The 24,570-nt window shown below is 40.0% G+C and overlaps 1 protein-coding gene across 2 annotated transcripts; it reads right to left on the minus strand.

Annotated features, from left to right (window-relative positions):
* Positions 1-24,527, minus strand: LOC146463478 (DNA replication ATP-dependent helicase/nuclease DNA2-like). 2 transcript variants are annotated; one of them, XM_085084050.1, is made up of 19 exons: positions 23,096-24,527; positions 22,955-22,999; positions 22,008-22,050; positions 21,241-21,281; positions 19,997-21,019; positions 19,141-19,661; positions 18,358-18,662; positions 12,470-12,646; positions 9,587-9,886; positions 8,795-8,932; positions 7,970-8,188; positions 6,645-7,109; positions 6,019-6,082; positions 5,040-5,291; positions 3,761-4,019; positions 3,044-3,172; positions 2,420-2,613; positions 1,601-1,836; positions 1-742 (listed from the first exon to the last, which is right to left on the minus strand). In XM_085084050.1, exons 1-19 carry the CDS (start codon positions 23,156-23,158, stop codon positions 147-149), a joined length of 5,070 nt encoding a protein of 1,689 aa, XP_084940176.1. In that variant the 5' UTR covers positions 23,159-24,527; the 3' UTR covers positions 1-146. The 2 variants fall into 2 exon arrangements, with proteins under 2 accessions (XP_084940176.1, XP_084940175.1); XM_085084049.1 differs by having other exon boundaries at positions 12,470-12,694.
* Between the last annotated feature and the right edge of the window lie 43 nt (positions 24,528-24,570).

Raw genomic sequence — 24,570 nt, forward strand, 5'->3', positions numbered from 1 at the left:
TGTGGGTAGTCTACTACAATGTAGAGTATCCGTTTCTTCACATAGTTATCATACAACAACGCATTCGGTGCAGAGTCGTGTTCGACCAGCGAACAAAAAATGAATGTTATAATTGTACGAGAAAAGAATCAACTAAAGAATAACATCTAGAATCGATGTCTAGGGGTATCCAAGCTTTTGACCGGAGTAGACTGGGACGACTTTCCTACAAATTCGTACAGTTTGTGCGCACCGCGTGGAAGAACTTGCACCCAGTCCTTTCTCTCTAGCAGGTCAAAAAGCTCCTGCAACAACAAGCTGCCTTTTAACGTGCTCAGCGAGCCAATCAGAATCAGCTTCCGCTTGGCGCGTGTCACCGCCACATTGACTCGGCGCCAGTCCTTCAGCAAATCTCCCACATTGCAGTGCTCGTTACTGCGAACTAACGACACGATAATACAGGACTTGTCGCGGCCTTGATATTTATCCACTGTATTGATCTCAATCTCATTCTGTTTGCCATTGGCATGCCTGTGGAACACTTGTGAAATGAGTTTGAGCTGGTGCCTATATGGGGAGATAATTCCCAGTGAAGCAGGCTGTAGCCCACCTTTCAAGAGTGCACAGGCCAGTTGATGGACTAATAAGGCCTCAGTCTCATTAGACACCAGGTGTCCAGAGCGTGTTTCCGGCGCGGGCACTTCGTCGGTGTTCAAGAACACTACTGGGCGACTGGGGACAAGTGCCTCTGACAGCCAAGTATCTGGGAAAAAAAATTGAAGCCAATCATACTGATTTTTGTCAAATGTTAAAGCACGTCAGGACCCACATCAAAATCGACGTTTGTTCCCTTGTCCCAAACATAGCTTTGTTGAAAGTTTTAAAATTTTTCGAGGGCAGGGATTGCACATTAGTGAGTCGAGGACACTCATCTCCAACAAATGTATCCCATGCTTAATACACGCAAATGCCAACTGTTTTTCCTCCACAAAAACCAATACTTTTAGATCTCGGTTTGATCAGGATATCTGGGGGCCACTGACTTCTCAGTCGTTAGACTGTTCATTTTACCCTCGTAAAAGAATGTAGACTTACTAATTCTTATTTAGAGCGGTTGTATGCATGTCGTAAAACCAAAACCAACGTAGTTACTCTGAGCAATCAAATCAGACGGAAACAGCGCATGAACTAATCGGAAGTCGAAGCAAATAGATGCAACCGGCGCTAAGCGCGGGAAAACGTGAGCGAGCAAGTCACAGTTGGTTTTGGTTTTGCTTTGGTTGAGAAAGTGGCACAAGTTTCGCTGCCAGTTACTGAGCGTAGTAAAGCAAAACCTATTTAATACTGATGGCATAAAATGTAATTGGAAAAACAACGTTAGTGAACGGGTAAAGGATAGAGTCCTCTAGATGTCAGATTTTATGTGCATACAAAAATACTGAGACGAATTAAAGACATTATTTCTACAGCTTTTAGAGTCTGAGAAAAAGCTAAAAAATTTCGACGCTTTTTCCAAATTGTTCTCAACACTAGAAATAAAGAACGAAACAAGGAACCACGAAAAAATCTCCAAACAAACTAACAAACAACAAAAAGAAAACAAAACAAAAACCTCTCGTACCTGTACCATCAGCGGTGTTTTCCCTGACAAAACTGAGCAGTTCATCCCAGTTAGGCAACTGTAACAGAGCGCGTGCCACGCCCTCTGTGCCACACTTGAGCCTGTGCTCGTATATCAGCGTGTTAGATAGCTCCATAATGTCCTGGTTCATTCGATACTGGTGCTCAAGGCTGACAACTGCGTGTGGATGCCTCTCAGAAAGACGCTTGAATAAACTCACGTCCATTCCTCCTTCCCTGTTAAGATATATTGTCAGGAAGTTTGTCGTTTCTTTTCGTGTCCCAAATGTTTGCTAAATCTGTATAAAAGTACCCTGCTCATAGTTGAACTGCTTCTACACTACTCACTTATTATCATTCTGGCCGTCGGTGGGACACTTAACAACAATTACACGAGCGCACGTTGGATATGAGATGATTGATAACCAGCGAGGAGCGCATTACCGTCATCGTCATCGTCTTCGTCATCGTCATCGTCATCGTCATCGTCATCGTCATCGTCATCGTCATCATCATCATCATCATCATCATCATCATCATCATCATCATCATCATCATCATCACCATTGTCATTGTTATCGTCGCCGACTTTGCACATGCTCGGAGAAGCTACCGTGAAGACTTCCAAGAGTTTCCGAAGATCTTCCGAATATACCCGGTTGGATGTTATTCGATCAAGTTAGGAAGAAAGAAATCCACCTACGCGCAAAGTAGGTACCTTTTCCTGTAAGACTCTTTTCAAATTCTGGCTGCGCGAAAAAACAGCCAGAAGCCGTGGTTATCAACAAGAAAATTAGATATCGCTAAAGTTTTACGTTACCTGGCTTCAACACTCTGCACTAAAGGAGGCAACTGATAATGATCTCCGACTAAGATGAAGACACGTGCTCGCCTGAGAGGTCCAATACACACTGGCTGTGTGATCTGTGAGGCCTCATCCACTATACAATAATCAAACAAGCGCTGCGAAAACAGGGCGTGGTTCACACCTAGACACGTGGTTGCCACAACAGACTGAGAAGCCAAAGAAAGAGCACAAAATGAATAAATGGAGTTGCAGTTAAGCCCTGCCTAAAGGGTTTAACATTTTCCTCCAACATTGTGTTTGTCACACAAAATCTTCGAAATCGGCACTTTTGATCCCCACGCAATCAGTGAACGCTCTTCATCCGACTAATTTATTCTTGTTTTCCACGTGACCACGCATCCACCAATAGCGTAGCTCCATTGCTTACTAAATAAACACATATAACCCACAATTCCTTGATTCGCCCTTACAAAGGGCTAACGCCCGAAATGTCAGCACTCGAATTTCTTTACGGTGGCCAATTTAGCTTTAGTTATCAACTCTGTTGATAAACCAAACATTTGTCACACAAATGGTACGGTGGCTAAACATTGATCCTCTAGACGGCCTTACTACTATCGTAGACAATAGCAATACCTTTGATTCGTAAAGCTGTTTCAGTTCATTCACAGTCCCGATATCAGCTGCCGCCCTCTGAGAAGTGTATGAATGCAATTCAGGAAGAACTTTATGAACCTGACCAAGGCGGAGAAAATCCACATTTGCCTGGGAAGACAAAAGGGACAAGACTTTAAGGATATGCAATGCACTACTTTCAGTGAAATACCAAGTAAATGCCTATTTTTAAGAGCACAATCAGCAATTTAAGTCAGAAGTCTGTTTAGTGTGATCATCCTCGGTTGTTGGATGTTGGACTAGTAGGCTGGATTCCGCCGCTCCCACGGGTCCGGCTTTCATGTCCCGAACAGCGGCTGATAATCGAGCCTCTTGAACCAGTCCTAGTGCAAGTTTAGAGCATTTTAAAAGTGCGCGTCACCGTAACCTGAAACGATGCAACCACTTGACACTTGGCGGGACTACTGCCTGGAAGTGCTTGCATTATTACCTGCATTCAATTGAATTGCGTCTCCGTTTGGAAGGGGCTTATTACAGAGGGCTACATTTAAAACAGCCGTAGCAGCAGGCAGCAGCAGCAGCAGCAGCAGCAGCAGCAACGGCAAGCGTTTTCTTACTATAACTGATTCTAATTTTTGCTCTGGTTTCCGATGGCAGCAACCAAAAAATATACGAAGAACTGCAAGGAGAATATTTCTACAGTATACGTTAAAACAACAAGAATATGTGAAAACAAACCTGTTTGAGCTTGAGAAGAATGTTATCTACAGCAGTGTGTGTATAACTGGTAAGTAGAACAGACTTTCCACTAGCCACCAGTACACGAACCAGGCAGGAGATGGTAGTGGTCTTTCCTGTGCCTGGCATACCAAGGATGAGTGCATAGTGGTGAGCACACAGTGCTTTGGATACGGCCTTGCGCTGGTCTGAGTTCAGTTCCTGTAGAATGGCCTCTGTAGCTGGATCAGATGGAATCTTCTGGCTTCTGTTTTGAGACCTGACGAGAGAAACAAGAAATAAATCTTCAGTGCTGAAGTGCACTCTAAAAGATGCACCAGGGGCTCAGTGTGTTCTTCACCCACATGGAAGATTAGTCTGTGAAATTCAGGTTTATTATAGCAATTGGCTTATGAGGGCACAGCAAGGCCTCCTTCAGGGATTTTAGAGCGTGTTCTTTCACGAAAGGGGCCCACAACATAGGAATTAACGATAAATTAGCGGTGTAACATTAATAATTTGAGATATGGAACTTTCTATAAGTTGCGTTGATGGAAGATTTACTTTGAAGTGCAGCATTTTCAGGTTTGTAGAGCAAAATGAGCTGAAATGTAACCATGTTCGCAAAAGATATTCAATTGTCAAAAACCTCTTTGTAATAGAAAAAGTCCCTTCATTGGTGAAATTTGCGTGCCACCTTTGACGCACAAGTACAAATTTTAATGCGCCAGGTTTTTAAAAATAACCTTGTAGATTTGAGGGATCAACTTGGAAGAGAAATTCTCTGGCACATCATTGGTTTCAAGATAAGGACGCACCAATCACTTTTTACAGTCTTCACAGCCAGTAACATCACGACTTAATGACAAACAACCAATAAAATCTCGACTTCGGTGATCAATTAGGTCAATAACCAGAGACTTTTATACCATCTACTGACGTTCCACAATTTACTTGACTCAGATGATGACTTCCGCTCAGGTTGTCAAAACGTCAGCCAATGTCACATCAAACATTCCTTCTCAGGCCTACACTCACCCAGATGATCATAATTTACGTACTTATGACATGACTCCTGAGTTCAAACCATTTACAGTTTTGATAAGAACTTTGTTGAGCAGGAAATTGCGTTAATTGCACATTTAGACCCCTGCTGGGCAGATACAGTTAACAGATTAATGAGATGCTTCAGTTGAAACCATTTATTATGCTCGCACTTTACGCAACAAGCTGAAACCAATACAGTCAACAGTTTACGTTCTAAGTTACTTGTTTTTGCAAACATCACTCAAGAACTTACGGGGATTGCTGTGAGAAGAAGTCCGTGATTTCTGATGTTTGACTTGAGATGGCCACTGTATCATTTCTTCTTTTCCTTGAAAACACAGGCGGCTCCATGTCAATAATTTGCCGTCGCAGTTGAGCGTCTCTATCTGAATCACCTTTGAACAGTTTAGCCATGTTGGACCACAGTGTGGTTTGGGTGCTGTACTCTTCATCTTTGTCCAGGCGGTAAAGTCTTGAGGCTGGTGCTTCACACTGAGCATCATACCTGGGTTACACATGAAGCATAGAGTTATACAAGAAATTGGAACGTTTGTTCCCAGGAAAGGGTTTTGCAGTGATTAAAGTCAGTCATAACTTATTGATCATTACCAAGTCAGCTTAGTTGGCATGGTTTGGAAGTTGCATTTTGAATCCAACTCAAATTACCAATCAGGAACCTTAGATTAATGGGAATTTTGTTAAACTGTTCCCTGCATTTCAAAGGATATTCTTGCACTCTCATTGTGTTCCCTACGTTGTTTAGTTAGAACTTTTGTTCAGCTGATCCATGATAGTTCCAAAAAAAAAAAAAAGAAAGAAAAAGCTTCCACAAGAAGAATGTTTTCAGCAAGAATGGTTGCAGAAAACTCTTTCTAACATTGAGTCACTGTGGCTCAAAGATCAAACTCGTTATCACACCCCTTGGGAAGGCACATACCTATATAGATAAGGGGGTTAGTTTATAAAGTAACTGTGGTGCTGTGTCGGTGGGGAGTGGAATGTTTGGTTTTATCAACAGTTAGTAAATAAAGGTAAATTGGCCACTGTAAAGAGACAGGAGTAGCCAATTTACCTTTAGTTATCAACTCTGTTGTTCAAACCAAACCTACATACCTATATACCTTGGTTGTGTGGGTGGTTGAGGATGATAGCAGCAAGCAGAAGGGGCCCTAATAGGACACATAATGGTGACAAACCCATGAAGAACCACTTGATTGAAACTCTAAAGTTACCTTTTAGTTAAATCTCGGTCTAGTAAGACCACAACTTCTTTCCTTTTCACCTCATGGATATAGCCTGTATAGATTGAACAGATAATATTTATTTGATATTTGAACAAATGAAGTAGGCCATGATTTACAGGATCATGAAATAGGAAATGCTTAGAGCCATGTTTAACTGTCTGCTTTATGGGAGAGCTCCTTGATTATGGACTACAAGCAAGTTAGCTACAAGGTACAGTGGTTGGGAACAGGGGGGTAGGGGTGGAAGAGGAGGAGGAGAGACGAAAAGGGAGTTGTTTGTTAGAGAATGTGAATGAAACACAGTCAACAACCTAAGGGGTCCAAAACCCTGGAGAACAGAGGGAGGAAACTGGAAGAAACAGAAACAAAAATACGCAGTTTGCCACAATACAAAGAATAGAGTTTAGAGAGCTTACAATAGCCTCCCACGCAGTCATTTTTAGGGCAGTTGTATTACCCCGTAAAGTAACGCAACTCCCCTAAAAGCGATTATGTCCGAGGCTAAGCTTCCAAGGAATAGAGCATTAAAGAATATAAAGAGTGGTACTTAAGAGAGGCAGGAAATTTAACTCTGTATACTCTGCTCCTCTTATTATACACTGAACATAATTTACCTGCTGCAAGAGCTATAGCTCCATTGTGATCTTCACTCAAAATCACTCTCTCTCCCACTGTGATGGGTACCTCCTGCAGTGGGGTTTCGCTGGGATGATCATCCGCACGCTCAAACATGTGTTTACAATAGTGACTGTCCTTGCTGCCTTTCACTGCATCCTGCTCATGTGGCTTCAGCACCATACCACTAAAACAACGTCCCAGCTTCTCTCGCTCCCATCCTTCTAGACACCAAATTTCCCGCTGGGTCCTTTTCTCTTCCATCTCCTTTCCTTCCAGACAAACCAGTTTAAACCAGTTTGTAAAGTAGCTCATGTAGGTCTTTGTCATGTGGTCTGTCATCTTGTTAAAGAATGACCCAAGACCACTACTCATACCGTCTCCTTGTTCAGCAGCTTTATGGAAGGTAGTGCAGTTTTGCGCTTGAGAACAACGCTTACAGGTGTTGAGGTCTTTTAGCATTGCTGGAAGTACCAAAAAAATTAATCTGCATTATGAGACAACAAAAATCAGGAAAACAGGAAAAAATGTACAAATGCAGACTGACTGTAATCTTGTGATAGTGACAGTGCAATTTTGAGCAGCATCAATTATTTTTTCAGAAGAAGTAACCGTATTCTAGCAAATCAACCCCAAATAATATTCAGTACAGAATTTCTTAAATCATTAAATAAATAGTCATGGTGGAGGGGTACTCCATTACATAATCTGTACAGTTATTTTCATCAGAAATAATTCTATAATTCACATATTTTTATAATTATATTTTAATCATATTAAGTTGGTAGTTTGACTGAATTCTGGTTTGAAATAGGGCGGAGACTTTCGTTGTTTTGCCTAAAAAAAGGCAGAGAATTTTTGAGTCAGGTCTCAGTCAGGGGTATGAAAAACCATGTAATAGGCCATTTCCGAGTTGCTGTGAACCTCTGAATAAAAGCGAGGCTAAGTGCAAAACATTTCATATGAAAATTAGTTTTGTTTGCATATGAATGAAAACTTATTTCCATAACAAAAACTTTGCACTTAGCCTTGCTTTCATAATGAGGTTCACAGCAACTCAGAAATGGTCTATTAATTTTGGTTGAATTTGAAGACCTCCCTTCCCCACCCACACAAAACACTCTGAGGAATTAATATCCCTCCAGGCTGAACTGCTTAACCCTTTCAGTGATTAGCATCACATTTCTCCTTGTAATACCATATTCAACCCATAAGAGTATATTTTAATAACTTCCCCCCAGTACTTTTATAAGAAAAGTATGGGGACAAGATAGGAGAATTTGGTCTTTGATATTAGGGGTTAAAGGGTTAATAGATGACCCACCTGGCATGGTGCCTGTAGTTCCAGCCCTGTTGAGTGTCAAATACCGAGCAACTTCATTTCTTTTCATGATCAATGCCCTCTTCTCATGAAGGAAACCAGGTACACTGAGCATGTGAGCTGACTTCATGTAAAACAATAAACCAGCATCAACAGCTTGAGAGTAGCGATCAGACATAAGGAGGGTGTACAGGATCACTTGAGCTCGGTGCTCTATTGAACCTAAGAGAAAAAGGTAATTAAAAGTCACTTTTGAGCCACACTGCTGGGGAGTGGGGAGTGCTTTTTCGAATAAAATGCATGTCCCGAAATTCTTTCTAAATTTCAATGGTCCCCAACAGTCTCAATTTTTTGGGAGGCCATCTTGGTTTCTCATTTTCTTTTGTGAGACTAAGAACATGATGGGCTCTAGAAAAGAGTACTGGTCTTTCACACTCTAACAGGTAGCCCAAATAACTAGAGGTTGACCCCCTTTCTCCAACATTCCAAGTACATGCAGACACTAAGACGTCGGTTAGTAATAAGGAGTTACTCCCACCACACAGTGTGGTGTTCACCAGGGCCCTCCTTTCCTCAAGTTTTCCATCAAGCATGGGAAAAACCACCTGTTACATGATCAGGCATGAATTTGATAAAACTTTTACACTATTGTCTTAGAAGCTTGGCCCTGTTTTACATGAATTCAACAACAGTTAAAAAATGACCTCAACAAGCATCTTACTGACTTAGGACAATGTAACCATATTGATCTCTTTTGCACTCACTAGTGTAAAGGTTTTATTGAATTTATCATGTAGCTAACATCAACTGTGAATTGATCCAACTCACCAAGTTTGGTGAACATTTTTCCTGTCTTCAGCTCCAGTGGTATTACTTTACTCTGCAGCTGGTTTCCTGTATCAGGCCTGTGTCGTCTGGTTTTAGGTCTCCTGTCGATTTTAACCTCTACTGTGGCATCAACTTTACCTGCAAAGATATAACAAATTTTATAAAAATTAATCAAAAGTAAAAAAAAATCAGGTAGCAAAAATATGGTAGAAGCCAAGCTACCAAGCCTAAGTAACAAAACTTTAATAATTAAAAGTACTTGTAAAGCTTTTGCCTGGTAAGAGCCCAGTAGCACAGAATTTGTTTCTATTTTTGCTTCATATAAATTACATTGAAACAAAAGAAAACAATGACACACCAAATTAAAAAAATATATACTTAAAGTAGTTACATGTTTACAAATTTATAACACTTGATCACTTGATAAATATTACATTATAACTATATTTAAACTTTATTATATTAAAACTATATTAAACTATATTAACTGGGTAGACATGACATAATTACATAATACTTACACAACTACATAACTCTGTGAACCTGCAAGAACCCCCTATCCCTTAAAAATTTACTGAAAGGCAAGTTTTCTTTGCAAAACAAAAACTTGGACCTTGCCGGGATTTTTCCTTTTTTATAAGAAATGTTCCCATTAACCAGTGAAATCCCTGACATTCAGTAATTCTATTTTTTCCCAGAACTTTTGATAACTGAGTTCAGGGCTTCTGACTTCTGAGCAATAGGCTTCTTGGTATGTAACTGTAACTGTGTGAGCTGAGAGTAATTGCATACCCTTCAATCCAAATCTTGGTGACCATATGTTCTCCTCAATGTCTTTCAGTGCTGAGACACAAACACTGGGTTGCTCTGTACTGTGGGGGTACTCTGGGGTTTTAAAATCCATGGTCCCAAAATCAGGGTGTGGAAAAAGAACCACAAATTTCTTGGCCCAGTCACATAAGAGTGGAATGTGCTCCTTGACTTTTTCTAGTGCCCAGTTCTCTGTCTGTCCTAGGCTGTGCAGGTCGTCTAGGTAAGACAGTTTGCTAAGAAGTCCACAGGCTCTTTTCAAGAGGGCATCAGGTGAGAATTCTTTCAAGGAAAAATAACATTTAGGTCACATATAATCCTTGAATACTATCGCGCAAATTGTCTGCGCATAAAAAAACTTGCTGTAGCATTTCTACATCTATTTATGATTGCTTTGGCCTTTTCTCACCCTTACTACTGTACCACAGGTCTTTAAAATGTGTAGTTATTGTTTAACCATCTCAACCAACACCTATGAAGTGGACATGTTGATTAGTTCTCTGCCTCTGCATGAGGACTGGTTCAAGTCATACTTACAGAAACAAAAGAGATGTATTCTGTTCATTTGTTTAATAACAATTAATCATTCATATTTATAGAGTGCCAACTCCACTAGTTGTCTGTGGGAGGGCAGCAACAAATCACCTGCCAAATAAGCCATTTCCCCCTTATTTACTCTCCTTAGGTACTGTAAACAGTATTTTTAGCTGGTTTGACCTGGGGGTTGAATAAGGGTGTATTCAGGAGCATTTTGGTCACAGAGGATACGTAAAGTCTTATTTGCTTATCCAGTACAAGAAGATTGCTGTAGGGTGAGTTATAACAATTAATGGAGTATAACAATTAGGCATATGGACACAGGAGAGTAGAATTCTAGAGTAGCTATGGTGTGCAAAGGGTGAGCTGTAGTTTTTTGTTAGATCTAACTGGTGATGTAAATCACTTAAGTTTTAGCTGTCATGCGCTTTTGATTATATTAATATAGAATTAGTGCATTATTGCGTTCGACGAAGGAAGAACGCTTCCTAATCTTCTGGGTTGCCTGTTATCGCATAGGTACCCTGTGCACGCAAGCGAAAGCTGACCCGTGTTTTTTCGTTCCATCATTCATCCATCATTGGTTCGTTCACCTTTTTGGCGCCATTTTGAATGACGTCACAATTTGGTTGCGGAAAGCATTCTGCCTCATGCTTCGCTGGATCATGGAGTTTGTGTAAAGCGGCCAGCAGACTGTGTTCGTCTCACAACTCAAGTTTAGAGGTTTTGTTTCTTTCACTCTTCGACGAACAAGGACACATACGGAATCATTTGCGATGAACAATACGGTAGCACACAGTTTTTCTCTCTCTTGCACAAGGCTTTCAATATGCTAATTAGATCGGAACATTCAAAATGTTTATCGCTTCATAGCGGTGGGATTTTCGCGTAGAGTAACCTTACATCCAAAATGTTTATTGCTTCATAGCAGCGAAATTTTCGTGTAGAGTATCAAAAATATCTTTCTTGTTGCAAGTAAAGAGTAGTAGTAAGTAAAAGCAAATAGTGTACCGTCTCAGTAACATTTTCATCTCTCTGAATTCTTGAGGTTTTGACAATAGATTTTTATTCTTGTGTCTGAGATCAAGACTGCCAATATGCTTATTAGATCCCAACCTGAAAAATGTTTATCGCTTCCTAGAGGCGGAAATTTCGCGTAAAGTATAAAAAATACCTTTCTAGTAGCTAACAAATAGTAAGATTTAGTAGCAAAAGGAAATATATAGACAATCGCCTGCAGTAGTATTTTTATTTCTGTGTTAGATTTTTATGCTTGTACATGCGCATTTGGTTATCTGAGATCAAGACTTTCAATATGCTAATTAGATCTCCACATTCAAAATGTTTATCGCTTCATAGCAGCGGGATTTTCGCGTAGCGTATAAGAAATACCTTTAAATCTTGTTGTTAGTAAATAGTAGTAGCAAGTAGAAATAAAAAGTACACTGTGTTTTGTTAAAGTACGTTCTTCAATGATTAAAGATCATTAAAGACGTTACGCAAATACTTTGCAAATGTCATGCAACCTTAATTATAATTTTTCTCTGTCAGATCTGTCACGTACTTGGGTTTGCCCCTGATCTCGGAGCTTCAGGGTGAAAGAGTGAAATAATCCCTCATGCTCCTGATGTTTCTTCACCCTCAAAGTCAAGATTTTTATTTGTCCATTAACTTTGCTTTATTCAGGCTGGGTAACCAGCAGTAAAACTGTGGTTATTAATTTGGAAAGGAAACTTCAAATATTCTGTGAAGATGATGATTAATGCGATAAAGAAAAGTTGCATAAAGAGTAAAACGAATGAAATAAGCAAATTAAAACGAACAGGAAAGCGCCCACCATACCTAAGTTTTGTCCTATGTAAGGAATCGAACGCACTCCAATAATCTGTGATTACTACTAGTATAAATATTAATAATTGAAGGGCTCTGGGCAAGAAAGTCCTCCTGTTTTTGGTCTGCTCAAAAGTAACTGAAATTTAACATGTGGACTTCATTTCAGTTAATAAACATTGCTCTGTATTTTTTGCGCTGCTTTCTGCTTTGTATTTGATAAATAATGTATACAAAAAAACAAGTTTCTGCTATCGGCGCCTTGTGGAAAATATTTGTTGATCGAGAAACAAAAGAAACCTTTTGTTTGTCAAGATAATAGAACCAGCAAACCGAAGCAACCTGGGCTGAGTTGCTTGAAGCATGGTTAGCGCTAACCATTGGTTAAAAGGTATTAAAACCCTTAGGTTGTTATGGTATTTAACCCAGGTTAGCGCTAACCATGCTTCGAGCAACTGGGCCCTGCTGGTTACCATTTTTGCTGAGAAGTGAACATACCATGAAACTCCATCGCTAAGTCAAACAGATCATGCAACAGCGTTCCAATCAACATTGCTTCATTCTGATCTTCAGTTCGGAATCGCTCATTGAGGATGCTCTGTCGGAGACACTTCGTTGCCATTGAAACAGTAGTCCCAGATATCAAAGTGTCAGGATGGACTACAAGGTAGTGGTCTGTTGAATTATCAAGGATACACACTCCAGTCTTTGAGTCAAATGTCCCTGAAATGGCAATTTCAATTATAACTTCTTTATCCAACAAGAAATTACGCAAAAGAAAGCGGTGAGCAGTGTGAAGGGAGGCAGCATAGCTGAGAGGTTAGAGAGTCGGATTTGAAAACCGGAGATCCCAGGTTCAAGTCCTGGGAAATCATAAATAAATCATGAGTAAACTGAAGACAATATAGCTTTCTTTGTAAAATAATATAGCTGATAGAAAGTAAGTTTTTTGACAAATACTGGTATTATATTTTCACAAATTATTTTGGATTGTTTTCAAAGAAGGTCAGGCTTGAATACCAGCAGTACTGGTACATACTTGAGCTTGGAACCTCCAAAATTATAAATTGAGTGCCCAAAACACCAGGCCATGCTGTTTTCTTACTGAAATTGAACAAGCTGACATGGTTGGTACAACTCTTGCTGATGGCTATTGAATTGTATGGTGTTGTTACAGAAAATCTATACCCCTTCCAGCCAAGGCAAGGAATGGTGAACAGACAAGCACCACTTGTTACATTTGTCTTGTTTAGAATGGCTTTAAATCTCTCCAAAGGCAGATACCATGTTCAGAGTAAATGGGTGCCAGCACCTGAGTCCTGGCTTCTAATAAAATCCCTGAAGGGTTTTTGGTTTGGACCCCCCCCCACCCCTTCTACCAATTACTTGGAAATTTGAATTTAGGGCTTAACTTTCTACTAAAAACTTTGGCTTAAATTGAAACTCCCCTCTCCCTCAGAATATGTAGCAACCCTCTACATGGTGGCTATGGATAGTTTCTTGAACTGCAGTCATGATCATGCAAACTTTGTACTGCACACTGCTTGCATCTTGCAAAAAACTTACATAAAACGCTTGCCATTTATGATTTACGAGAAAACATTGTCAAACTATATAGCAAACAGCATAATAAGGGCTACAATCGTGGCCAATTCTCGTTAAGAAATCTCAACGCGGCCAACCAAAAACAATTATTTCCTATTCCTCCCCTCGAATTTCTACAAGTTACTTCTCCCTCCCCCCCTCCCCCTATACAATGTTGATTTGGGAAGTGCTGATTGCCGGGAAACTGTTCGTGACCCACCAAACAACATTGAGTTGGGGGGAGGGGGCGGGGAAAATATGGTCGTTCGATTGTTTACTTGTAAAAACGCTTGGAAGGGTACGTTTTCTTAACCGTTTTGTCCACGATTGTGTTAGCCAATGTTTTTCCATTTCCTCAGAACTCAAAAACTTTGAACTTCCAGGGAGCCATGTTTAGACACACCTGTCGGTGTTTCTTAAGTTACGCGTACGTTAACGTCAGTGTTTTATTTAGCAGAGATGTAACAAGCCAAAAATAGATCATGCCGGTTGTGATATAAACAACTCGCGTGTCGTTCTGGCCACTTGTTTTGCCATCGTTCGGTGAAGTTAGTAACCACCAACATTATGGATCTTTTGCAAAGCTATGAAAGTGATGAATCAAGTTCAGAGGAGCCCGGTAAATCGTTATCTGAAGATTCTCTCCTTAGAAGTGACCTACGCAGTGTTTATTTGGTGACATATAACCAGGCAGATATTACTAAATTTCCAACCCGGGAAAGTTTCGCAAAGTGAGAGTTGTTCAGTGGTGTTGCTGTCGGGACAATCATAAGAACGGTGGTGAACATTATCATCTCGCACTGATACTGGATCGTAATCGGATCATGTGTCTTATAGGGGGCCTCGGTCGATGGTAACGGTCGATATGTCGGTTGGCTCACGGTCGACTGACGGTCGATATCTCGGTCGAGCCTCGGTCGCTACTCGGTCGACAATTGGGGATGACTCGGTCGATGTTGTACCGCTATGGCAGTCGTCGTATCGACCGAGGTGGCTGTCGGCCGATATAGATAGCAATACACCGACACTTCACTGATACTTCATCGATATTTCACCGCTTACCGGCCGATAGTATCGGCCGATATATCGGTCGATATTCCATCGATATGTTTTTTCGACACTTCTTCCTTATCTTGATCGACATTCATGTACATCGCGCACCGCAATATCGGTCGTCTATTAATAACGACCGATAGTCGGTCGATAGTCTGTCGTTATCTCATTTGATTCTTCCACCATTGCATCATTTTACCACATTAGGTCAAGAGAAAGTGCAAAAATATGCCAGCATATTACACTGTAGTGTCCCGGTTTAACCAGTTTAAAACAAAGCAAAATCGGATCATGTGTCTTATAGGGGGCCTCGGTCGATGGTAACGGTCGATATGTCGGTCGACTCACGGTCGATATCTCGGTCGAGCCTCGGTCGCTACTCGGTCGACACTCGGTCGATAATTGGGGATGACTTGGTCGATGTTGTACCGCTATGGCAGTCGTCGTATCGACCGAGGTGGCTGTCGGCCGATATAGATAGCAATACACCGACACTTCACCGACACATCACCGATACTTCATCGATATTTCACCGCTTACCGGCCGATAGTATCGGCCGATATATCGGTCGATATTCCATCGATATGTTTTTTCGACACTTCTTCCTTATCTTGATCGACATTCATGTACATCACGCACCGCAATATCAGTCGTCATATCAATAACGACCGATAGTCGGTCGATAGTCTGTCGTTATCTCATTTGATTCTTCCACCATTGCATCATTTTACCACGTTAGGTCAAGAGAAAGCGCAAAAATATGCCAGCGTATTATACTGTAGTGTCCCGGTTTAACTGGTTTAAAACAAGGCAAAATCCTCGTTCCCTTTTCGTGTCGACCGAGTATCGGCCGATGCATCGACTGATACTTTACCGATACTTGACCGACGGTTCACCGATAAATTGCCGACACTCTGCCGATGCTATCGCGACCGACTGTCGGTCGATCTCTCGACCGAAGGTGATCCAATGATTGGTCGATACGTCGCCTATATAACGGCCGATGCTCGACCGACACTCGCCCGACAATCGACCGATACTCGGTGGATACATCGACCGAGATATCGACCGTTACCATCGATCGAGGCCCCCTATAAGACACAAGATCCTCGTAATCAACGCTGGTTATCGGCGAAGGAATTTCTATTGAAGGAATTCGGGATTTCAGTTCACTTTTCCAACAAGCATCACAACTATTTCAGCGCATGGCGTTATGTCACAAAATGTGATCGCGAGTTTACAGAAAGTCCAAATCACTTTTATCTTGGTCATAATCGTGAACCCCAAACAAGCTCGGCGAGTTGAGCACGGCGTTCTCAGCACACGAAAAGGACATTGGACGAAAATGAAGAAGAAGACAGCGATTCGGAGCAAGACTCAGAGGAAAATCCCCAAGTGACCTCACTGGCCAGCAAGAGGCGAAAGAAGCGACTTTCCCCGTACGAAGTCTCGGAAATTATTGTGGAAACGGGTATAAAAACTTTAAGAGAGCTTCAAGCCTTAGCTTTTGAACAAAAAGAAACGGGAAAAACGGATCTTGCAGAATTCCTAATCACTCGTAGTCCAAAGGTAGTCGCGGACATTCTTAATTCCGCCTGGGATATACAAGCAGCACCCAAAAAGTTGGCTTGTGTTGATTGCCGGGAAACTGTTTGTGACCCACCAAACAACATTGAGTTGGGGGGAGGGGGGCGGGGAAAATATGGTCATTCGATTGTTTACTTGTAAAAACGCTTGGAAGGGTACGTTTTCTTAACCGTTTTGTCCACGATTGTGGGTTCTGACAAAAATACAATTTCAGCATTTTTTTTACATTCTAAAATATCAGGATCGGGTAAACTCTCCGATGAACGAGGCCTGTTGCATTGAATTTATCGAGTATCGAACGCCTGGCAAGAACGAATTAGCTGCACAGCGTTACTCAAAAGACATTAATAAGGCTTTGCCGATATTTTGATTGGTTATCGAGACATCCGAGTTCAATGTTAGAATAGCAAAAAAATTATGTAGACATGTTGCTCAAGCGGTCGCCATGCCAAAGTTAGTTTGAATTTAAAAATTCCTGTGCGAGATTTTAGCTCTTAAAATTTCGTAAACAACACATGCCTCCACAGGGGATTATATCACCTCGATCGTACTAAATACCGCAAGCTAGTGAATCAGCAACACTCCATGGAATCAACAACACTCCTAGCACATAATTCTCGTTAAATTCCAAAGTCGCGAAAATCCGGAAGCAGATTGGCAAGTCTTCACGGTTGTCTCTCAGGACAACCGTGAAAGTAACCAAGTAGCCTTAAAGTGTACTTAGCGGACAGCACATGATGTGGAATGGCAGAGGTTACACAATATTATTTTTAAAATGAATTGGGAAAGGCCAGTATGTTGAGTCTGCAAGTCTGCAATCTGCATTTGTCGCACACCGACATGAGAAAAGGCAAAATCAACAGAGAAATAAATCCTCTCTGCCACGTCACCTCCCCTGAGAAAATCCTGAAAAGAGGGAGGGTGGGAGGGAGAAAAAACGACACGTCAAAAATGCAGCGTCTGTTACGAGAGTGATAAAAGGAGAAAATATAATACATTAACAAAACCCTAATTAGTTTAGTTTAGTTTATTTATTTTGCCACACCACAAATATAATATAAACAAAAAAAAATAGAAAAAAAGATGTAACAATGGCGAGGAGACCTAACGGAAACTAAGAAGCTTATATTAATTAGGTCTCCTCAGATATTATTTTACAAGATGAAATCAAGAAAGAAGATAAGAACACGACGGCGGATACGATTACAATTTCATACAATTACAATGTCAAATGGAAGCAGAGCTGTCATTAAGGGCTGTAACCCGTAACACCTGTTACGGCTGAATACCCTTGAAAGAACCTTGATGTTACGGCTGATCTTGAAGGTTGAAGGGCTATTTTACTCAGAAATTAACAACACTGTTACGGGTGGGAAGCTTAATGCAACATGTGGAAGCCCTGCGGAAGGATATATTACAAAAAGAAAAGCTACAAGAAAAGTTAATACTTAAACACATTTGTATGAAAACTACTAAATATTTATTACAGAAAAACACCTTAAGTGCTTTCTTAAAGAAGATAGTCAGGAGGATGAGTTGACGATTTCGGTAGACAAGGAGTTGTAAAATTTAGGTCCTTGGTAAAAAACGGAAAATTGTTTGATGTTAGTTCGACAAAGCAACAACAACAACAACAATCTTTATTCGCGCTCAGAAATTATACAATGTTACATTAATACAAGAAAGAAAAAATTACTAGAGAAGAGGGCACCGCCACTTAGAAATAGCAAGCTAATTGAGCTAAGTGGTTGGGCCAAGCGGAAAAATTTGCAAATACCCTACATTAAAATAGAACTAAGGACTTGATTTACCAAACGATATAAATGAGAGTTTCTTGTATGATGCGAATGAATTTCTTTCTGTAAGGTGAATTTACTGTTAAATTTTAATGGAAGGGTACTGTTTTGGTAAGATTACATTAAAATAATATACCTAATGACCTAGAACAGGGGGTGTGTAGTGTGGTGGCTGCCAATTATCCCTTTGCGGCAATTTCACCCAAAGGGGAACAATAAAAATTATTATAATTATAATTATTATTACTATCATAGGCTTGTTATCAGCATGTTGCATACAACAAAGGTGCAACCACCCAAATAGCTGGTATTCAGTTTTGGGACTATAAAATATGCAGGAACAATAACTATGCAAAAACTCCCTACCTGTTATATGCACAATGTCACCAGGTTCAACTTCACTCGTCTCCCACTCTTCTCTCAAACTGCAGAATTTTTCTTGACTCAGTGTCTCATCAAACAGACGAAGCACCTTCTCTGACAAATGTCTCCTATACTTAGCCATAACTTGTTCATCCATCAGTTCTCTGCGGGAAACTTCCAGTACCAAGAAGCGGCTGTAAGTAGCAGCTCCAGTGAGCGTGCATTTGGTTTGAAGATCTTTAGATATCAGTTGACTCTGTTCAGCATTCTTGTCGGGAGAGAAGAGGACTTTACATGAATTTTTTCCACTGAAAAGAAAAGAAGGAGAAAATAAGGAGAATGATAGAGTTTGACATTACAAGTATGTTATGTCTCTTCTGCTGTTGGAGAACGGCTTAATGGGAACATTCAAATGGAAACTATCGAAATACACCCTTCCAGAGGTGCTGTTTGTTTGATAGTTATTCTCGAGTGAATCAACAATATGCGAGCCAGCTAGGCAGATGTGCAAGGCAAGAACAAAACATGCGAGGTATGCGAGGCATGAACAACCCCCAACATAAATGCTAACCGTGGAGCTATTTAATCTAACCTGAGTGCTATTTAGGCTAACCGGAGTGCTTTTTAGGCTAACTGGAGTGTTTTTTAGGCTAACCTGAGTGCCTCGGACATCTGCCTTGCATGCCTCTCTGACTCGCAGATTGTCAAGACCTGTTATCCTCCAGGTTTATTAAATTATTAGATATTCTTGTAGGTAATTAAGGATTGCTGTTTAAGACCTTTTACCTTGTAATGTTCTGATTTTCAGGAGAACTGATCATAGGTGACCACTCTACTCCATCCAGTAAACTGTCTAGTTCAACTGAGTCAACAAGACTGTCCACTGAAGTGTTCATTGCTGTCTTTGAAGGCGGCGTCTGTGCTCCCAGTTTCTTGAACCCTGCAGAAGTACTCATTTCAATGCATTGATGTGATTTAACTGGCGAGTAGAATTGCTCACTCCTTTGTTTAGCTGCAATTGCTGCATTTTCCCAGGCGTCACCTTCATTTTGATCAACAACCATTATTTCATGGTTCCCATTCATTTCATCAAATGATTGAAGGCTTTCCAGTAATTTTTCATTTATTGAGCAATTCTCTAAGCTTGTGTCCATGGTGTAGTCCTCAATAATGTTTCTATCCTCAGCATAATTGACTGTAAGGTAGCACTGTTCAGAATCTAATGCTTGATGACCTAGCTGTTCCTTAGAATCGTTACTTTGTGCGCATTCATCCAGTTTGTCCCAAAGGTTATGTTTTACAGCATTCTGCAAGGAAATTGGGTATTTATAAATTAACAAACTGTAACAAACTATAAATTAAAACTTTAAATTATAATTATTTTAGATTATTGAAAACAGAAGTAAAGAAATAAAACTTCTACAAACTTAATTTGTAGTGTGAGACTAGATTCAATTTGACTAAATCATTGTTAAGTTAGAGCCATCAAAAATTGCACCAGCTTTTTGTGTTACTGTTTACATGGTTCCAGAGTTTTGCTTATTAACATTGTCAAAGGATCAGAGTCAATTTACTTTAATGCAAAAATACACAAAGTGGGATATTTAAATTAAGCCAACATGCAAGGTAGCATACACAGTACCTTGACAGATAAAGGTAGATCTGTTTGCAATCTTTTCTGTAATGGAGAGCTTCCTTTTGTAGCTGACCTTTTCATTCTTGATCTCAGAACAACACATTTTGAAGGAGCAATAACTGTAGTGGATTCCTTTTGGTTAGGCTGTTCAGCTTCTTCCTGAAACCACTGCTTGGTATTGTGAGGAGATTTAGCTACAGATCCACAGATATCATGTTTCTTTAATGGGCTTGATACGAACTTGGGCAGCTTTGGCTTTCTGGACAGTTTATACTTCTTTCTACTGGTGGTAAGTGTAGATGATGTTTCCACAGAGTTACATGAAGATGCAATTAAATCTGATTCTTTGTTGTTGGACGCAGCACCAAGATTACAGGTATTTTTTATTCTATTTATTGTAACCACATCTTTTTTGTTGAGAGTTTGTTCAGAGTTTGCAGAAGATAAATGATCATGAAATTTATTAACAGTCCCTTTATCTTGCAAATCTTGTAACAAAACCTTATTGCCATTTAAGTCGTGACTCTTGGTTGCAATACCGGTAGTCTTACACAGTGACACAGATACTGTAGAGAAATCATTAGAGCTATCAGCCTGTGAAACATCTGAAGAGCTTGGTAATTGTTGAATATTTGTTGATGACGCAGAACCTTGGCCTCGGTAGTTTATGAAACTACATTGTCCTGCTGGAGATGGTGTTGGAGGGATAAGATCGTCATCTTCCACAATTACTACTGCATTATTTTTATTAATCAAGGAGCTACTTCCTGCATTCTTTAACGTACTGCTTTTTCCACAAGGAGATTTAGTTTTCCTCTCAGGGGTGACTGGTGTCTTTTCTTTCTGTGCCAGTGAGGGTTTCTTAAGCTTGCTGTTTTGTTCTAATATCTTTGTAAAGTCCTTAGGCTCAATGATATTCTGTGCATTTTTTAATGAAGATGTTGTCTTGTCATTTTTGCTTGTCGCTGTCTCAGCTTTGCTTTTTTCTTTTGGGGCAAAATAGGGACTACTGTTGTCAATCCTATTATCCTAAAACAACAACAACAAGCCTTAGGTTATAAGGAAGCAAAACATATGTTGAAACTTGTCAACAATGGAAGGTCAAAAGGAGGAAGATGCTTTCCACAGACATTTTTAAATCTTCCTAGCATTCCATCCAGCTGGTGGTAATAAGGACAATGTTTCCTTTACCTTAAATTTACTTTTAACACATTAACAGGTGAAGCAAGCCGCTGAAATGATGTTCCTACCCTTTTAATTGACAGTTTGAGGCTCTTTCTTTTTCCAGGTCCTAAAATTTAATAACAGAACAGAGGAACATTTTTACTAGAAGCTATCTAAAAAAGTCTATGTTGTCAATCCATACTGAGCATGTGCACAACATTTAACCCTTTAACCCTTAATATCAAAGAACAAATTCTCCTATCTTGCCTTCATACTTTTCTTATAAAAGTACTGGGGAGAAGTTATTAAAATATCAACTGAAGAAAATTCAACTTGGGTGATCATATCCTTAATTCTCATGACCTCAAGGGTTGAGTAAGCATTGATTTTACAAGGAGATGTTTGATGCTGATAACTGTTATGGCCTAAAAGGTTAACAGCTGAACTGAAAGCATTCTTACTGGTAATTCTCGGTATGGAAAGGCATACTGCAATCTAAAAGCTACTAAATACAGTCACAGTTCTTACAACATGTGCGCAATTATCCTCCATTTACTTCAGTCAGTTGTTAAAGGTCTCTTAGTCCGGTAGCACACGACAAGAAACTAGTGATTTGTATAACAAACAATTATGTACAGTGTACATGCAAACATGAAAAGATAAACCACGCATATATGCGGCAGGAAAACGAATTAGAGAGACTGAGTGAGGTCATAGTATGTGTAGTTAAGGAGCAAGCTAGGTAGTGTCAAATAAAGCATGAACAAAATCAGGCTTCAATTCCATAACTTCTTTGTTTCTTGTACAAAGTTTATCACTAGGTGACATTAATGTGTTAGTGAAACAAACTAACCTTTGGATTCTTGGCCTATGGTTGTCCAAAGTTGACAGCTTTCCTACAATATAGCACAATAAAACATTTGGAAATAATGTGATGGAATAACATGTTAAGCCTGGTGAATAAATGAGAATGATGTAATTACTCACTAAATGACACAGGCATACTTGGAAAAAAATCGGAGTCCTCCTATCAGGAGTCAAACCTAAGACCTTCCAATTACCAGTTCGGATGCTCTACCTCTAAACTACAGGAGACTCGTGGGAGCTAAGGCCATTAAACAAGATTCATGGGACAAAAATCCTCCGTACTGCTAGGATTGGAATGTCATTGTATGACATATGCGCAATAGATGGAATATGATGATGATGGAATATGTTAAGCCTGGTGAATAAATGAGAATGATGTATTTAAATCAGTAAATGACACAGGCATACTTGGAAAAAAATTGAGTTTTTTGCTGAGTAAGTTTGTGTCATTTACTGATTAAATACATAATTCTCAATAAAACGTTTGTTCCGAAAATATCCTTCCCCCCATGTAAGGATTTTTTCTTAGACCCCTCTGAAAAATCTAATTTAGCTTCATACTTTCCTTTAAAAGTTTTTGCGATTTGAAAATATACAAATCCACTCAAATAGTTCCCAAGATCCCAAGAGAGGTAATCAGTTTTTGATGCATTTGAGAGGAGTGTGTTATTTTTCTTTTCGGGCTGGGGGGTGGGGGGGAAGGGGAGCCGGGGAAGGAGCAAGTTATATATTGCATGACAATTTTTGCGTAGTAATTTGTGGGGCACCTTTTTATTTGAAATCCTCATGGTAAAAAAAAATATTTCTTGGGTAGTGCCACAAAAACGAAGCTAAGTGAAAGCTTATATTTGCAGTCCAGCAATTTTACGGTAAGAAGAAATGCCCTGAACGGGTTGTTTGAAGTCATTCAGATAACAAGTCAGATAAAAATACCTTGCTGAAGTAGCTTTTGATGTTTCGCTGAGCTGGAACTTTCTCCTGAGATTCAAAGAACAACAATAACAAATTATTACGCTTGCAAGTTAATTTTCTTAACAATTGCAGCTGAGTATTTTAGCTCATATTTTATCTCACCTCCTCTTCCGAGCTGCTCCTTCTCCTCTTTACAGCTCCTTTGCTCAGCCTTGGTTTCCCCATTGCTCTCTCTGAGCAACAAGGCTACAAGCTAATGTCGAATATTGGCAATAAAACGTGCAATTACATATTGAAAAACAAATGCTCTCATGTTTTGCTTGCGAAGATTTGACGCGACGATTTCCCGCCAAATCTCCAAGGCTCGTCCGCCATTGATGTCCAGCCGGTACGTTGTGTAACAGTTGCGATGTGTCATCAGCCGATACCTTGCCCCAGTTTTCCATCGGTCACAAAATGAGGCGGAAGAACTGTGGAGGTAGGAAATAAATATATTTTTTTCCAGGTTTTCTTCGTTTGGAGAATTTATCCTGACATTTTGTGAGCGGTAAAGCAAAAAAGAAATTGGAAAAAAAGAAAGAAAAAAAGAAATTAACCACGGTTAAAAAAAAAAAAAAAAAAAAAGTCGGGGATGGAGGAGGTGGGTGGAATTTTTCTTGGGAATGTGACGTCGCCAAGGTTCTTCAAATCTTTACAGAGACGATTTCCCATTCCCGTTTTCAGATTTCAAGTTCACGTATAAGAAGCGATAGAACGAATATATTATGATGTAAAATGACTTGTTTTGGTTTATACTTCGCTCTCATTTTCGCCAGTAAAGACGAAAAGGGATCTAACACGTCATATGAAGACCGAAAGATCATCGCATACAATTGTTTGTTTCATATCGGCTGACCGACCAAACTTTTTCCGAAAGTCAAAAAAAAAAAAAAAAAACTCAAAAGAAAATCAAAAACGTTTCGGGTTCATTATATGCTACTCCATTCAGTTCGGGCTATTTATGCTTTGCATAAATTTTTTAAAAGTGACTGCGGCGGTCTCAGTCAACCTCCAAACGATGACTTTGACTGACGCCTTTTTGGTGATAAATGTAAAATAGCGTTTACGGGTAAGATATATTCAAGGTTGGCTTACAAGTATTTATTAATTTGTCAACATTTCTTTTCTTGACTTTTTCCCTTTTTTTTAACCGACCGACCGACCGACCCACTTTCACAGGAGGGAGAAAGATGGGACACGAAATATTTTACAGTGTGCAAAGCCAACTAACAACATCTATGGCCCGATTTCTGAACCGAGATCATATCTTTTAAGGCGTGGTTGGCACCTAATAGCTTTAATAGCTTTAATAGACTGTGGGATTCTGATCCCGTGGTAAAAAAGCTCAACCACTGCTACCATGGTCTTACATCTCTCTTTCGTCTTTTCCTTTTTACTGGTGATATATTTTGAGGAGACCTCGAGACACGAGGTGTTAAAACTCTCTGACAGCCGGCGAAAGCTCGAAATTTGCATTGACATGTGCAGCTGCATGGGTGAAATCATGTGAAAGGAAAAAATATTCACGGAAAAGTAGAGTAATACCTGGCAGACTGCACGTTTCAAACTGCAACATTCGCATATTTTGTGGCACCCAT

This window comes from Pavona decussata, unplaced genomic scaffold (assembly GCF_977016875.1).
Source record: "Pavona decussata unplaced genomic scaffold, jaPavDecu1.1 SCAFFOLD_175, whole genome shotgun sequence".
In the NCBI taxonomy this organism is placed as follows: domain Eukaryota; kingdom Metazoa; phylum Cnidaria; class Anthozoa; order Scleractinia; family Agariciidae; genus Pavona; species Pavona decussata.